At 50.9% G+C, this 16217-nt stretch overlaps 6 protein-coding genes across 6 annotated transcripts; 3 read left to right on the forward strand and 3 right to left on the reverse strand.

Moving 5' to 3' along the window:
• Window positions 1–385: 385 nt before the first annotated feature.
• MRS44_018067 (uncharacterized protein) lies at window positions 386–2342 on the reverse strand (the record flags this gene model as incomplete). Its single annotated transcript, XM_065616270.1, has 6 exons — window positions 386–658; window positions 707–1530; window positions 1775–1836; window positions 1887–1943; window positions 1983–2071; window positions 2277–2342. 6 exons carry the CDS (start codon window positions 2340–2342, stop codon window positions 386–388), a joined length of 1371 nt encoding a protein of 456 aa, XP_065472342.1.
• Window positions 2343–2889: 547 nt separating this feature from the next.
• MRS44_018068 (uncharacterized protein) lies at window positions 2890–3933 on the forward strand (the record flags this gene model as incomplete). The annotated part of the gene is made up of 2 exons (XM_065616271.1): window positions 2890–3285; window positions 3613–3933. The coding sequence occupies 2 exons, from the start codon at window positions 2890–2892 to the stop codon at window positions 3931–3933; spliced, it is 717 nt and encodes a 238-aa protein (XP_065472343.1).
• A 1060-nt stretch (window positions 3934–4993) lies between these two features.
• MRS44_018069 (uncharacterized protein) lies at window positions 4994–6853 on the forward strand (the record flags this gene model as incomplete). Its single annotated transcript, XM_065616272.1, has 3 exons — window positions 4994–5436; window positions 5490–5863; window positions 5982–6853. 3 exons carry the CDS (start codon window positions 4994–4996, stop codon window positions 6851–6853), a joined length of 1689 nt encoding a protein of 562 aa, XP_065472344.1.
• Window positions 6854–6913: 60 nt separating this feature from the next.
• On the forward strand, window positions 6914–7253 carry MRS44_018070 (uncharacterized protein; the record flags this gene model as incomplete). The annotated part of the gene is made up of 2 exons (XM_065616273.1): window positions 6914–7105; window positions 7161–7253. 2 exons carry the CDS (start codon window positions 6914–6916, stop codon window positions 7251–7253), a joined length of 285 nt encoding a protein of 94 aa, XP_065472345.1.
• Window positions 7254–8242: 989 nt separating this feature from the next.
• MRS44_018071 (uncharacterized protein) lies at window positions 8243–9694 on the reverse strand (the record flags this gene model as incomplete). The annotated part of the gene is made up of 2 exons (XM_065616274.1): window positions 8243–9321; window positions 9406–9694. The coding sequence occupies 2 exons, from the start codon at window positions 9692–9694 to the stop codon at window positions 8243–8245; spliced, it is 1368 nt and encodes a 455-aa protein (XP_065472346.1).
• Window positions 9695–13570: 3876 nt separating this feature from the next.
• Window positions 13571–13996, reverse strand: MRS44_018072 (uncharacterized protein; the record flags this gene model as incomplete). The annotated part of the gene is made up of 1 exon (XM_065616275.1): window positions 13571–13996. One exon carries the CDS (start codon window positions 13994–13996, stop codon window positions 13571–13573), a length of 426 nt encoding a protein of 141 aa, XP_065472347.1.
• Window positions 13997–16217: the final 2221 nt, after the last annotated feature.

The raw sequence follows: 16217 nt of genomic DNA on the forward strand, positions 1-16217 counted from the left end.
ACAATACTTCCCCTATTTCTTTCTGTAGTCTTAGCCACAATGTACGATAAACACAATGCACCCTGGAGCCAACTCATCTGTTCCACTCGCCCTGATATCCCGCTTGATGATCCTGCCTCATGTGTACATGGTCCAGAACTGCTGCCTTGCTTACACACATGACCAAACGTTGAAGGAATTTCTCGAGGAAGTCGTCCAGCAACAACGATGCGTTAGTGCTTAATTCTGTGAGCCAAAAACTTCACGTTTCAGACCTGGATGGGCTTGGGGTCTAGGCTCGGCATGATGTTCTTGGCCTGCAGCAACGGGCCTCCATGTCCTATTGGAGTCCAGACTACTTAGAACAGCCGCTCCAGCTAGAAGACCATCAAAATTATTCCAATTGTTAACCTAGGAAGCTTTGGGTGAAACTACGGATGACAGCCCGCAATTTGACATTTAGGTCCTTGCTGATCGTTCCTCCCGTATCCAGAGCAGCCATTAGCTCCAACTCGTTGACCTTAAGGTGCGCCAGAAACTCAGCTTCCCATCGCAGGATTCTGTAGACGGGGACGTTATCGATGTAACCGTTAACACCAGCGAAGATAACAGGAACTATCTGGTTGACGGCCATAGGAGAGTACTGCTTCTGCTTTAGGAGTTCAGTCAACTGTTGATACTATGATTAGCTTCATAGTTTTACAAAGAACAGATTTTAATTGCTCACACGTTCCCCTCTGCGGAGAGTTTGATTCATGGCGGCATCTAAGTCGGAATTAAACCGGATAAAGGAAGCCACTTCACGATACCGGGCCAAGAAGAGCTTCAAGGGTCCTGCGACTTGTTTAATGACCTTGAGCTGTGCAGAAGAACCGACACGCGATACAGACAGAGCAACGTTAACGGCAGATCGGGTGCCATTATAGAACTTTTCGGCATCCAAAAAGATCAGGCTGTCAGTAATGGAAATTACATTAGTAGGAATGCAGGCAGACACGTCTCCACCTTGAGTTTCAATGATAGGCAGGGCAGTCATTGAGCCACCGCCATGCTTGTCATTCATCTTGGCTGCACGCTCGAGAAGTCGAGCGTGCAAATAGAAGATGTCACCGGGGTAAGCTTCACGTCCGGGAGGGCGACGGAGAAGAAGGGACATCTGACGATAGGCGGCTGCCTGCTTGGAGAGATCATCATAGATAACCAGAGAGTGTTTGGCGTTATCACGGAACCACTCGCCGATAGAGGTGGCAGTGAAGGGGGCGAGGTATTGGAGAGGCGCAGCCTCAGAGGCAGTCGCAGCCACCACAACAGTGTACTTCATGGCGTCATTTTCCTCCAGCATCTTAACAAGCTGCGCAACTGTAGATCGCTTCTGCCCAATGGCGGCGTAGATGCAGTACAGCATCTTAGTCTCATCAGAGCCGTCGTTCCACCGTTTTTGATTAAGGATGGTTTCAACTGCGATGGCGGTCTTTCCGGTTTGACGATCGCCGATAATCGCCTCACGTTGACCACGTCCGATGGGAACCAAGGTATCAATGGACTTGAAGCCTGTCAGGATCGGCAGGTTTACGGAACAACGGGTTAGGATGTCAGGCGCCTTTACGTGGGCTCGGCGCTTTTCCTCCTGGTGTAGATGGGGCCCTTTCCATCAATGGGGTTCCCGAGAGCATCAATTACACGACCAAGCAACTCGGGGCCCACAGGGACATCCACCTAGGAAAAGTTAATACCTAATCACAATTTTACGAGGTCCGATCACCCACGAGTTCTCCGGTACCGTTAACAGTCTCACCTTGCCTGACAAGACGGTCGGAACCGAGGTTCATAAACATTCCCTTGGCGCCAGAGGCAAATCTTTTCGACGTTAGCTCCGAAGCTGCCTCCTAAGCAGATAATAAATATACTGGATAAGCTCCTCTGCTTGGGCATTGGCCATGCCATGCACGCGGGCAACGTCGTTCCTGCACACGCGTCAAGTTAGGACACATGGTATAACTAACCCGCCTGTCATGATTTCATGGCTAGCCGCGAGTTCGTTGTTCGGGTGAGGGTGAAAGCGTTGTGGTGGTCTCAGGAATATAGAGTCGAACTAGTATCGAGAAGGGGTTGGCAGCCACTAACTCTGTATTCTGAGCCCAAGTTAAAAGGTAAATTAACGGGATACAGAAAATGTTATTCGGTGTAAACACGAGGACACATTTTTGGAAGGATGAATAAGCTGCTTCCCGTGTGTACGACACCGAAAAAGTTATAACTAGTAGAGTGGGGCCAAGGTTAATTTGGGCTACACTTACATTGGTGTTCCTGATCGTGGCAAAGGCGGCAGTGCGAATGGACTGTCGAAGTCTATTGCGAAACATACTGAAGGGAGGTAGGAGAGAGTCTACGGCGAGGGAGAATTGATTGCAGTCATGTGCAATTGAAAGGGAATATATAGCGAAGATGTTTTGGAAGACGACCTGGGGCGGAAAGGGGTACCAATATGATGTACGTCGGTAGCGGGGTGACATCACGATTGCGAGATAGTTCGTGGTAGTCTACTTTTGCTTATTATGCACTAAAACTGAGTACATCTCCGTAGCTGTCGTAAACCTCCATCTGTCAAGCAGAGTCAAGCAAGCGGGGCTGGAAAAGAGACGAGCTGGAAGGAAGAGTGGGGCTCTTTTGGGTGGTCTGGAGGAATAGCGGAGAAGCGAAGATAGCTTAGCGTAGCCACTGGCCCTATGAGATCCGTTCTCCCGGGCGTAATAAAAATACTACTACTACTACTAAACCTCCATCACGTACCTCGCCCCACATAATCCCTCCGATGACGAGAGTACGAGCGGGGTACCAAAAAGTTTGATCCGTCAACCTGAACCCCCCAAAACACCACTAAAAGAGCCCTGAAGCATTTCGATATCAGCAATGAGTACTCAATTGATTCCACGAGAGGCAGATACGATCAATGCGTATGACGACAATAGCTTCGTCAAAGAAGAGCACAGCCATAAGCTGTGGCCGGATGACCCGACCCGGGCCGCGGTCTTTCCGGCCGAAAAGGATCGCGGCACCAACTTCGAGCCTTTCCACGTAGAAACACGCAACTTTCAAATCAGCACATTGCCACCAACGCCGCTGCAGCTATTCCAACTTTTCCTACCTATATCACTCGTTGGGAAATGGATCGTTTACACCCAGAACTGGATCTCGTGGCTCAAAGACAACGGCATCGTTGACAGCTGGAAAAAGCCGATGGGTCGGACATCAAAGCTGCGAGAATGTGAAGGAACAACCACCTCAGAGATATATGTGCTGATTGGAGTGCTAATATACATGGGCTTACACAAGGAAAGGACTATCAGGAGCTATTGGCAAGCGCCTCGACCCGGTCACCAACGCCCTGAACACTCATTTATCAAGTTTTGTCAAGGGCAAAGATCACAACCATCGTGAATAGCTTCACGGTCAGCGTGAATGCTACACCATAACTAGCATCAGGCAACAGTCTGCTGCCTACGAGATCGGCAGACTGAACACAGGTATAAGAGACCGACTCTCGTCACTCCTTTAGATAGAAAATCAAGCGCTCATTGATCCTCATGGCCCATCAGTACCTGCGACAAGTTTATGCCGTACACTAAGTTTCAGCTCCTACATCGGCACCTTCGTCCCTTTGATCACACCAAGATTGATGAGATTGGGCCTCTAGCGAAAGCTTTCCAAGGTGCCAATGAGTGGTCTGAGCACATACAAGCAGTGCTTTTACAGATCTTCACTCCCGGGTCTTCCCTCGCTGTGGATGAGTGTATGGTCCGCTTTACAGGTAAGTCCAACGAGACAACAACTATCAAGGGCAAGCCTATTCCCGTTGGCTTCAAAATCTGGGTTATTGCCCAGCAGGGCTTCTTTATCTGTTGGCTATGGCACATCAAGGACTCAGAGCACGGCGTCATATGTCACAACACATAAGTCATCTACGCAAGGCCGGCCAAGCAAGCAACGCAGGGGCCTGGCCAAGGCCGCAGGGAAGACCCCTGACACAGAAGACCAGCCTGTATCCCTGAACTCGGCCCCGGCCGTCGTCGTTGCCCTGGCAAATATACTGCCAAAAGCGACATATCACGTCTTTGTGGACAACCTTTTCTTGCCGTCAGATCTCTTTCGAAGTCTTCGCAACCATGGTCACGGAGCCACCGGCACGACCCGCAAGAACTGCGGCATCCATAAGGAATTACTACAGGATGGTAGTATAAGCACGACGAGGCGTACACCTAGCTGCGTTCTTAATTTAAACGGGTGAATATGCGTCCCTACCGCCGACTGACGAAGTCTACTCACATTTTCCCATCCCGTATAGTATACCTAGCAGCGCATCTCTAAGCTCCTGGGTTATCGATATTTATAACCGTCTTGCTAGGCAATGGCTTGATTTGCCGCGTAATCTCTCCCCGAAGGGTATGTTACGTTGACTAAGAAGCGCCACGCCTCGCTAAGCCCGAATGAGACAGAGTTTCTATTTGCAGCCAAGAGGCTTGCGCATCAGCTGCTGCTCATATCTCCTCTGCTGTGCTAAGACTACAGCTGAGTCACCCGCAGGGATCTAACCCAATTAAGGCCAGCGTATTCTTCGCGACTTTATGAAGCACTCATCTCAGGAGGAGTGGCGAGTACCGAGAAGTTAATGCTCTATTATGATATCTAGCTACTGCTCTCAGATTAGTTAAGATACTAACTGCGGGGCGAGTGACCTGCTGTAGTCTTAGCACAGCAGAGGAGATAAATGTATCTACCTTTGGAGCTGTCAGAATGTCGTCAGTGGTTATCATACTCCAATATATTAGTCTGCGCTGGCCTCCGTCCAGCGGTTGCTGCATTGAAAGTCTTGCCACATATCGCTCCTGCGCTAATACACCTCCATATTATTCCCCTCAGACTCTGAATGCACGACCAAACCCGCCTCCTTTCCATACAAAACGTCCTATAGAATAGACTGAAATCTTTCGACCCCCGCCGTACTATCGAAGTTGCTATGATGGATTACACGTCGGGTCTCATACCCTTGAACCAGGTACATAAGCCGCCGTTCACCATCGAAGCTCCCGGATACGCGAAGGTCCCTGGTGAGACCGTCCCGCGTCGCCATCCCCGAGCCAAGGACGGCCTTATCAACCGTCCCGTCAACGATGTCCACACCGTATTCGATATCGTCCGCCGTAGCGCGCGCGTCTACCCCAACCACCGCGCCGTCGGCTCCCGGAAGCTCGTTAAGTTGCACAAGGAGAGGAGGAAGGTCCAGAAGGTCGTTGACGGCGAGATCCAGGAGCTCGAGAAGGAGTGGCAATTATTTGAGCTCTCGAAATTTTCGTACTTGACGTTCAAGGAGTACGAGCAGCTTGCACTTCAGGTTGGCTATGGCTTGCGCAGATTAGGCCTGACATCGAAGCACAAGCTTCATCTCTTCGGTACCACAAGGTATGTTTCTCCTGTGGTCAACTCACGTTGAATCGCGCTCACAATCTCCTTAGCATAAGCTGGATTTCCATGTCCCACGGCTGCGCCTCCCAGTCTATCTCTATAGTCACCGCCTACGATACACTCGGCGAGAGCGGCCTTGAACACACCCTCCTCCAGACTAAGGCCGACGCTATGTACGTCGACCCTCATCTCCTCCAGATCGCCGCCCGCCCCCTTAAGAACTCTAACGTCAAGACCATCATTGTCAACGAGCGCTGCATATTCGCGACTGGGGATGAGATAGAAGAGTTTAAGCAGGCCCACCCCGAGTTCAAGGTTGTGACATTCGAGGAGCTGCGAAAGATGGGCGAGGACAACCCGGTCGATCCGGTGCCGGCCAAAGGCCCCAACCTCTACTGCATTATGTACACCTCCGGCTCTACCGGTCCTCCCAAGGGGTCTGCATCACGCACGAGGCGCTCGTTGCTGGAGGTATATTCGCAATCCTATCCTTGCATACTACTTGCCCCATGTACGGGCTTGACTGACTCCCTCGGCTATAGTTACCGGTCTCTATACCTGTGTTGAAGAATGCGTTAGCGACAAGGAGGACGTGCTTGCCTACCTGCCTTTAGCCCACGTCTTCGAGATGGCGCTTGAGAACCTTGTCTTGTTCATTGGCGGAGCCCTCGGATACGGTAACCCCAGAACGCTCGCCGACTCCTCAGTGAAAAACTGCGCTGGTGATATGCGGGAGTTCAGGCCCACTGTCATGGTCGGGGTTCCTCAGATCTGGGAAACCGTCAAGAAGGGCGTCATAGCCAAGCTCGACGCCTCTAGCCCTGTCGTCAAGGCGCTCTTCTGGAGCGCCTTCAGCTTTAAGACCTTCATGTCTAAAAACAAGCTCCCCGGAGCTGGGATATTTGACAACATCGTCTTCAGCAAGGTTCGGGAACTGACTGGTGGCCGACTTCGATTCACCATGAACGGTGCTAGCGGCATCTCCGCCGGCACCAGGCACTTCCTGTCCATGGTCCTCGCCCCTATGCTGGCTGGTTATGGCCTCACTGAAAGTTGTGCCAACGGCGCCTTGGGTTGCCCACTTGAGTACTCACCCAATGCAATTGGCCCTGTCCCTGCTGCTATTGAAGTGAAATTGGTCTCCACTCCCGATATTGGATACTCGACGGACGCAGAGGTTCCTCAGGGTGAGATATGGCTTAAGCGTGTTGCGATCATGAAAGAGTACTATGACAACCCCGAGGAGACGAATATGGCCCTTACTCGCGATGGGTGGTTCAAGTCTGGTGATATCGGCGAGTTCGACGACAATGGCCATCTGCGAGTCATCGACCGTGTCAAGAATCTTGTCAAGACGCAGGGCGGTGAGTATATCGCCCTGGAGAAGCTGGAGTCTGTCTACCGAGGCACCTAAACCATAATAAACGTTATGGTACACGCCGACTCTCAACACTCCCGCCCCATCGCAGTCATCATGCCTAACGAGACCGTTCTCGTTGAGAAGATTAAGGGCCTAGGCGTAGATGAGCACAGCATGTACTACGACTCTAAGGTCCGCAGCCTCATCTTCAAGTATCTTCAGAGCACCGGCAAGCGCTCTGGCCTAGCTGGTATGGAAATTGTGTCCGGCGTCGTCATCACTGATGAGGAGTGGACCCCACCAAGCGTAAGTCTCAAAAACCCAGAGCTATCTAGGTGCAGCCATATTGACCGATACCCAGGGACTTGTCACTGCCACGCATAAGCTGAACCGGAAAGTCATTCGTGAGAAGTTCAAGAAGGAAATCGACGAGTGTCTGAAGAATTCGCCCTAAAGATGAGAGATGATGAAAAAAGATGGAGACGTGCAAAGGAGAGGAGAACAATGACACCGCTATTGTGATTCATATCCTAGCACGAATGCTTTATGTGCGTATTGTTGCTTTAGGTGTTCGCTCGACGAGGCATCTATTAGTAACAACATGGTTCGAAGTAACAGCCCAATGTCGGACTTACTCGCCCCATAGTCACACGTATAACGCGAGCAGAGTTGTATGATGGGGATCAAGATCCATGAACACCTCAGTCACAAGGATTCGCGGGATCCACGATCAGAGCATTTAGCGCTGGGCGATCAGGATGATCTAATGACGCTCTGTGTCACATGAATACACTACAAAATACAGAACCTCTCTCCAAAATGTGAGATTTTGCATGGAGTATGGGGGATACCCTAAAACCAGAACTATCATGAGTAGCATCCGGCGTCTCTTCGCCTGCCTTCACTGCCAGTCTCGGCCTAGAACGTCTGGCCTCCTCGGGCAGTTCAGCAGCCGCCATCGACGACAACTTAACTGCGATGATACAACATATGTACAAGAAGTTTTCCAGCAGTAAAAGGAAAGCCGACAACTTCGAGAAAGAGGATGCACGTCCATCAATGAGTCGCCGTCCCCCCACTCGGGCGGCACCGCCCAGATGTTGAACGGACTCCTCGAAAGACACACCTCAGATCAAGTAACGGTGCAAGTGTTCCCGCTGAAAAGCAGCCGCAACCAACAGCAACAGGCGCTACAATAAACCTAGCCGCCGACACCTCAAAGACATCCTCGAAAAAAAAAAAAGAAAATCATCATCACCAACCCTTCGGTCTTAGGGCTGGCCTCGCCAAGTCAGGAACCCAGAGCGACCGACAGTGCGCAGGCCAGCCGGGGGCCGGGGCAGGTCAAGCGCACTTTCCGGGGGATATCAAAGCTTGACAACCATCGGACACCTGCGCAGCACTGGCCATGGGCTAGGTGACCTTGGTGACCTGGGCACCAGCTCAGACGATGCGTTGACCGGCCGAGTCATTCATGTAGGTGACGTCCTTGTTCTCAAACTCGGCGCGCTTCCAGATCTCAACCTCGCAGCCACCGCGGAGGATGCCCACACGCATGGCTGACAGGAGGTTGTGCGCGGCGTTAGAGTGGTTGTATACACCGCCGTTGAAGATGGCGGTGGCATCCTTACCAACAGCGGAAGAGATGAGGGCCTTGCCGCCGGGATGGTCCTTGATGAAGTCGGCGACGTTGTGAATGACTCCAGCAATGGCAACGAGGGCCTTTCCGTTCTTGGAGTCGGCTACGAAGTCATCCCAGTGGACAACAGGGAGCTGCTCCAGGGGGATACCCCAGTCGAGGGTAGCACGCTTCTGGTCGAGCTTCTTCTGCAACTGCTGGACACGGCCCTTCTCGATCTCGTTCTGGCGGAACTGCTTCAGGTCGTAGGCAAGGCCGAGCTGCTTCCAGATCCAGATGGACCACTTCGTGGGGTCATATTGGTACCACTTGATGGCGTTTCGGTAGTCCGAAGGAAACTCGTGGTGGAAGTTGTGGTAGCCCTCACCTAGGGTGACGAGAGCGGTAATGACGTGGTCACGGGGTGAATTTCGGTCGTCGAAGGGCTGCTCACCGAGCCAGTGGGCGAGGGAGTTGACGCAGAACGTGGCTTGTTGGACGAAACAGATTCGGAGGATACCGGCGTAGACGAAACCGCCGAGCCAGTCGCTCCAACCGAAACCAGCGACGATGGTAGGCAGAACGAGGGCCATGAAAATGACGCACTTGAAGTAGTTGCGATGCTGCCAGACAACGATAGGGTCCTCGTTAAGGTCGGTGATATCGGCTCGGCCCTGGCGCTTGGGGTTCTGTTTAAAGACCATCCACCCGACGTGGGAGTAGAGAAGACCCTTGCGGACGGAGTAGGGGTCCTTTTCGGTGTCGGTGTACCGGTGATGAGCACGGTGGCCGTAAGACCACCAGCGGATAGAGCCCTCAACAGCGCCAGCACCGACAGCAGCCAGGTAGAACTTGAGGGGAGTAGTGGCCTTGTAGGAGGTGTGAGCCCAAAGACGATGGTAACCTACAAAATGGTGGGAAGGTCAGTATCAACAACCAGCGGAAGGAGAGGACATTTGATTGGAACACATTTGAACAACGGACTCACCAGCAGTTATTCCAAGGCCGGTGTTAAAGTAGAAGATGACGGCCCAGATGCCGGTATAGAGGTGGAGAGGGACCCAGTAGGCAGAGATAAAGCCGATGATGGGAATGATGATGATGAGAGTGGTGTTGAGCCAGTTAATGTGGAGGTGGATGTTGGGCCAAGTCATTGGAGTGTCGGCAATGTGAACCTTCTTGGGATTATACTTGGTGTTGCTTCGGAGCGGCTCGTATTCGATGGTTCCGTCCGGGAAGGCCGCGGCCTCCTTGCTGGCCAAAGACGACGACGACATCTTGAGCGGTGGTCAAACAAGTGGTGGGACTGCTTAAGGGAGAGTCGACCACGACGAGGAACTAGCAGGACTCTTCACCCAATGCGAAAAACCACGATGAGGGTGGTATTCCGAAAGCGAAATGGGAGGTGGAAGCTAGGATATAGATAGTAAGGCGCACTAGAGGGAGAGAAAGGATGGATCGGCAGGTCGTCGGTTTGTTGGGGTGGTGCCAAAAGGCTTCACGTCAGACCCGAATCCAGGCGAGTATGTGGGTTACAGGAGGCAATTTTCCCTTGGGAGTTGGGTTAGCAGCGCAACAGGAACGGGGAGGAGTCGAAAACAACACATCCTTGCTCGTGATGATGTTAAAGAATGAAGATGCGGGAGAAGGAAGGCGAAAAGACAGGGACAGGAAGGAGAAGTTGAGAGCAAGGTGATGCGAGATGGATCGTCCACACACTGGGGATTCACATGTGAGTGAGTGAGTGAGTGATGTGTGTCGCTGTGTTATTCCTGTATTTTGCTTTCCAATCCCACTCTTTACCAACCTACCTTGGGGTTGGGACCGACGGGAACACGTTGCACCCAAAGACTCAACAAAGTGGCACCTCCAAACTTTGTTGGACCCGCGCGCCGGCCGGGCCGCCGGGTTTGGGTGGGAAAAGCTCCCGCTGCTGCGACGAAAGGGTCAGAACTATAACACACAGCTTAGCAATAGGGGGTGTACGTATCATGTGTAGGTGTGAATCGCATGTTTGAGGGTTGGCGATAAACCCGTCGGTCCCATATCTCGACGGCCAGTGCAGCGTCACTGCGCAAGAACTTGCAACGGAGTGGGTTAGCCACTTTTCTCTAGACCTTTGAAAGCAGTGCCATTTTGATTGTCAACATATCGGGCTAATATATATATTCAGTCGTGAACAAATGCCGAGGTCAAGTTCGGTCCCCCGAATGTAACACCTAACGTTACAAGATAAGGTACCCAGTTTCTGCGGTTGCTACTACAGGCGATTGCTGACGGATGGGTGTAGTCGACTCAACATCTTTCCTACCCTTCCCCAACTTTTTGCGCTCCGGGACCATTCGCTGTGGGGAGCCGGCTCACCCCTGGCAGATTGCCTTTTGTGGGTGGAGGGCACGCCAGCCGATGTACCTCTACACCTAAGTTATGTGAACATATACCTGCGGTAGCTTGTCCATTGTCGTTTCCTGCGGTGCATTGCAGCTGGGTGGTTGGTCGTACTTATCTCTTTCAAATGTGCGAAGCCTCCAGTGTTTACCCCCGTCAGATTCATGCAGACCGTCCAACGCTCGAATCAAGGCACGCCGGACCTGCTTTCGCCCGTTAAGACCAGACGTGTCTAGGAAAGGATTCACAGGCATGCAACGTATGGAAAGCAGGATAGAAGCTTGCTTGTTCTCAATTCCCGTGCAGCTTTATTCGCGATTGTATACATTTTCATATCGTATTCTCTCGACGCTGCGTAAACCGTCGGCTCGCGTCACCAACAAGTTTTTCACTCTGTGTTTACAATTCTTTGTGTTAGGGGCTACCACTCTGTTCAGTGGTATCCTGTAGTTCGAGTTTTCTTTTCCCTTGCGTTCTCGACTTCTTGAGTACTCGCACCACTGTTTCATAAACTAGCATTGTCGTGGCAGACGCTGGTACCGCTCCGATTAGACCAGTGCCCATACCAGAGTATAGGGCACGCCAGCCTTCTTCCCGTAAAATTGTTTTGAACGCGCTGATAATTACCCGGTATCGAAGGGGCAACCTCTCGCATGATCTTCCTCCATCACAGCACTTTTCCCTTCGTGGACCACTCCCACGCACGGATGGGTCTAGGGTCTTGCTCGGTCTTGACGGTTCCACTGGTGTAAAGGGGCATATCTTCTGTTGTGTTTGCAACCTTGTTCGAATGACTTCGTGAGGATATGTGGCTGCGATCGCACACGCTTTGCTCGCGGAGCTAGCTGCTATAATCCCTAGAACCTGGAGCCATCCATGGTCCTCATGCCAATTCCCAAGCCCTGCTCCAGTCAAGTCCCTCTTGAACTGCTCATATAATGGAAACTGTAGAGCTAAGTGTGTCACCCCAAGCAGAGCTGGAGCTAGCCCTGAATAGAATGAAGTAATGCCCTCTCGGTAGCACATATTCCAAGCGACGTCTATGGCAGACTTCTATTCTTTCGGAGCGTGGTCTGTAGAGATGGTGGACTGAGATATGAGTCTAGTCTTAATAACCCATAATGGATTCGTGAATAGAATAGAGCAGGTACCCCCAGTAACTGCGGATACACTTGAGGATACCCACGTCTGTCGTTGGCCTTTTGACTGAGATTTAGCAGTTCCCATAACTATTTAAAAGTCAGTACACAGGAGGGATGACTTACTGAATTTCTCATGTAAAGACTGATTCATCCTGTGATATACTGTGAAGTACCATGCACAACCACCCTTTCGCCAACCCCACCCTTTCGCCAGGCAAAATAAAAAAAGCACCACCAAAAATCAACAAGTTTACTTACACAGAACTTGGCCAAATTGATAGGTGCGTGCAAGAATTTGCGTCTTGTTAATAATAGTTGCATCTCTCTATTGAATCCTGGGTCTTTTGATAAGCCGCCCTGATCGCGTGGTTAGTTGATGGGGTGTGGTTTCTTCTCTGACTTCAATGACCGACGCAGCCTCCGATTCTGACTCCGGCTCCCCTGAACGGCCACATTCCACCGCAACAGGCATATTTTGAGTCTCCTCTTCGGATATGGCTTCCCCAGCAGCTGGAGTCTCACCAAGAGTCATAAAAAGTTTGTTAGGATTCGGCACCGCCTTCCTCTTCTTCCCTCTCTTCAGGCGAGCCAATTCCTCCTCTAGGCTAGCAATCCTCGCAATATGCGCCGCTACCGTCTGCTGTTGAGCCTCAAACCCCTTTGCTATTACGTTATACCGTCTTCGTGTCTTTGGTGTTTTGTTCAGCCCAAGATCGCGAATTTGGCGGCTCGTCTGTGGTGTATCGTCCGAGTCAAAATACGGCCTGGGTTCGGGAGTCGCTCTTGGGCTGCCATTTGGCCTATCTTGTTGGATTTCTGGGTGTCGCAGCGCTTTGGCACGTGAGATCGGCTAATTCCCAGTAACCCTCCAGCCGGAGAGTATGTTCTTCTCAGTCATTCCAACTCGACGAGCCTTGGCGTAGGCCCTGATGAAATTGACCTTATCCATTGGAGTGGAATCAGTCAGTGAAGCGAACTTTTCCAACTCTCGTCGATATGCGGCTTTGGAGGCATTGAATACTCCATTGTCCAACGGCTGGAGCCCATGAGAGCAGTGTGCTGGCAGATAGCAACAATAAACGTTGTTCAAAAAGCACGTGGCCATCCATTCATCCTTCCGTCGCTCAGTAGTGATCTTGAGCTGAAGAAAACGAAGAACATACCGTTGCATGACTCCCATGACCATCTAAAGTGATCAGTCTCGCGTCAGAGTCGTCGGCAGGCCTGGTCTGGGGCAGATAGACTCTTTCAAGCCATTCAACGCCAATGTGGTCGTCAGTCCACCCGTTAGGCGAAGTTATGTAATACTAGTCTGCTATCTTCTTAAATTCCTCAAGAAACCACTGTTTCTGGAGTTCTTTCCCCTTGAATATTATGCCAGGGATTAAGGCGCGGCCGTCAGCAGTAACAGCTTCGATAAATGAAGTCCAGTTTCGAGTTTGTGGTCCCTTGAGAAATGCCTTCCGCCTTGGGTCCGTGCTTCCAACAACCAGGCCGTCTAAGCCTAAATAAAAAGGATTAGTAAGTCAAATTTCAAGCACTGACAAGGTATACAGATAGATGCTTGCCGAAACCAGTCATAATACCCCCTTCGTCAACGTTGACGGTGTTTTCAGGCTTGATCTAGCCATACTGGCCCTCCCTGATATCAAAATACCAATGAACTGCCTTAGGCGTGAAAGAGTCGAACCTTTTGGCTTCTTGGCGTCTACCCACCTTGGTCGTCAGGTCTGTGCGGCGCTTGATAAATCTAGTCACCCAATTGCGTCCTAACTCGGGATGTTCGCCCTCCTGTCTCAACAAGCCCGTGACGCAAGCGCGGATCTGATTGTGGGACGGAGCATAGCCCAGAGATTCCTTACGGAGGATCCAGAAAGCCAATCTGTCCTCTTGATTCTTGGACAAACGTCGGCGAGGCTGAATCTGCTCTTTCACGGCTGTCTGGCCGTTAAGTCTGTCGATGAGAGTCCTTCGGGGCACTCCCCGTCTCTCGGCCGCTTCAGAGGGTGAAAAGCCATTATCAGTAATATCCAATATAGCCTCAGCCATGTCGTACTCTGTATATTCCCATCGAAGCCGCGAGATAGGCTTTTTTTTTCTCGCTGTCAAAGGCAAAGACTAAAAAACACGAGAAAGAGCGGTGAGGAGCTTGGTGATTAAACTAACAATATTTCAATAGCACGGCCTGCATATATCGCGTACCCCGCACAGCTATACAGAGCCAAAACAATTACCTCCAATCATTTCTATAATCAATAGAGGTAACTTCTTTTAGGCAGCTATTTATTTTACCCAACTTTCGTGTAAGTGAAATTGACGAGTTTTGGTGGTGCTTTTTTTTTTTTGCCTGGCGAAAGGGTGGGGTTGGCGAAAGGGTGGTTGTGCATGGTAGGGCTTCTAGAAGACGATATCATCGAGTCACTGACGTCCTGTTCCACAGAGGAATTGGCGCGAATCGCATTAGAGGAGGGATTAACTGTCGATCATAGAGCTCTTCGCCTTATGGTGGCGTACTATATATGATCGACCTATTATCATTGTAGAAGCCTCTTGGGCTGAGTTCGCAGTTTACGTACCATAGACTTGGCAGTTCCTTACATCTTAGAATCCAACCGCACCCAGTGTACAGATAGCCTCACCTGGACCTGCGAAAAGCCTCGTCCTTTTTAAGCTACTCAAATACTGCATGCCAGTCCTATATGCCGCCGCGAGAAAGGCTCTCCTTCTCGGTCGTATATCCTTCGTTGCATAACTCGAGGTAGACCTCCTAAAGCCCATTATCGGGATACTGCGCAAAGGAATAGCCTTCATCAGCGTTAGTTATGTCGTCTTCAATCTTGTTCAGATTGGCAGTGGGGTCCCAGCCCAACATCAGTTCAGAGCACAGGCAGCTAGCCTGCTCGATGAAATGCTCAGGGAAGAGTTGCAATTAACCTATGGAGATCTCAATGTTATCCCCCGCAAGAAACCCTTTCGCCATCCTCGTCCAGTAAAGAAGAAATAGCGGCGCGTTCGAACGGCCGATTTAGCGCCCGTACTCTCGAAGACTCATCACCTTCTCAAATGGCGATTAAGAGCCCATCACCATATATCATTTCAGTACAGGCTCCCGCCGCTCGAGCAATTTCGTTTGCGGACGGCAGGTAGCGCCTAAACTTAGATAGTCACTCAGCCGAAGGGCATACTCGAGAAACAGGAGCTTTTATATATATATCAGAGCCGATAGATATATCGTGGAGGAGCTAGCGGAGCGAAAACTGCTCGAATAAAGCGAAAATTCAAGCCTACCGCAAGATTAGATCAACGCTATAGAGCTTAGCCGGTCATCAGTGAGAGGTTGCATATAAAGTGCCTAATTCAGCCCGAAAAAGAGCTCCAGCACGTCCTCCGCTAGACCCTCGTTAGCCCCGTCATCCCCGTACTTACGGCGATCCCTCACCAGCATCGCCCACGCTTCGATGGTTCTCATGTGCCTCTCCAAAAGCATCGTCTTCTCCTTGCTCGTCCCAATCGTCTGTGTCCTCGCCTACCACCACTTGATCATCCTCCTGGTCGTCACTATCACTGCAATCGCTCTCCTCCAAGAGTTCATCCTCACACCTATCAGCATAGCTCATTCCCTCGTCCACCGCCAGCGACTTAACAAGGCTGCATGATGGATTACTATTATAGTCGGTCTACGTCTAGAAAGCGTGGTTCCAGATCCTATTCGGGACTCATACCTGCCTTTTACTTAGCTAGATGCCTGCCATCCTGTCGCAGATATGAGGCGGCAGCCTATACACTCGGAATATTATGACGAATTTAGTTAAATAGCCGCCGATACTTTAACCGTAGTCGACGGAAGGCGCATAAGCGTGAAGGGCTTCGAGTAGCTCGGGAGAGGGCAAGTGCTCTTTAACCAGCAAAGGATACTACGGCTCGTCGTCTTAGCCGTGTATTCGCACTGGTCTATCGCAGAGTCCTCTAGATCAAGAATTAAAGCTATTCTTCGCTCGTCTGCCGGTAAACTCACTAAGTCCTCAGACAGGCCACTAGTGTCACGTCGTGCGAGGTAGCAAAATTTACCGGGATGATAAAGAAGGAGTTTAATAAGGGCAGAGAGAAGCTCGCGACTGACGTGCTTATATATCTTATCCTCGCTGGTTCTTATCTACGGACTACGGCCGTTGCTTAGCAAAAGTAAGTTCCGATAGCTACGAGGTTAAGGCGCCTTACACTTATTCTAATATCTTCCCTTAGTCAAGTCCACGTTTTAAGGATCAACTAA

This window comes from Fusarium solani, assembly GCF_023522795.1.
Source record: "Fusarium solani strain SB1 chromosome Unknown bctg00000015, whole genome shotgun sequence".
Classification (NCBI taxonomy): Eukaryota; Fungi; Ascomycota; class Sordariomycetes; order Hypocreales; family Nectriaceae; genus Fusarium; species Fusarium solani.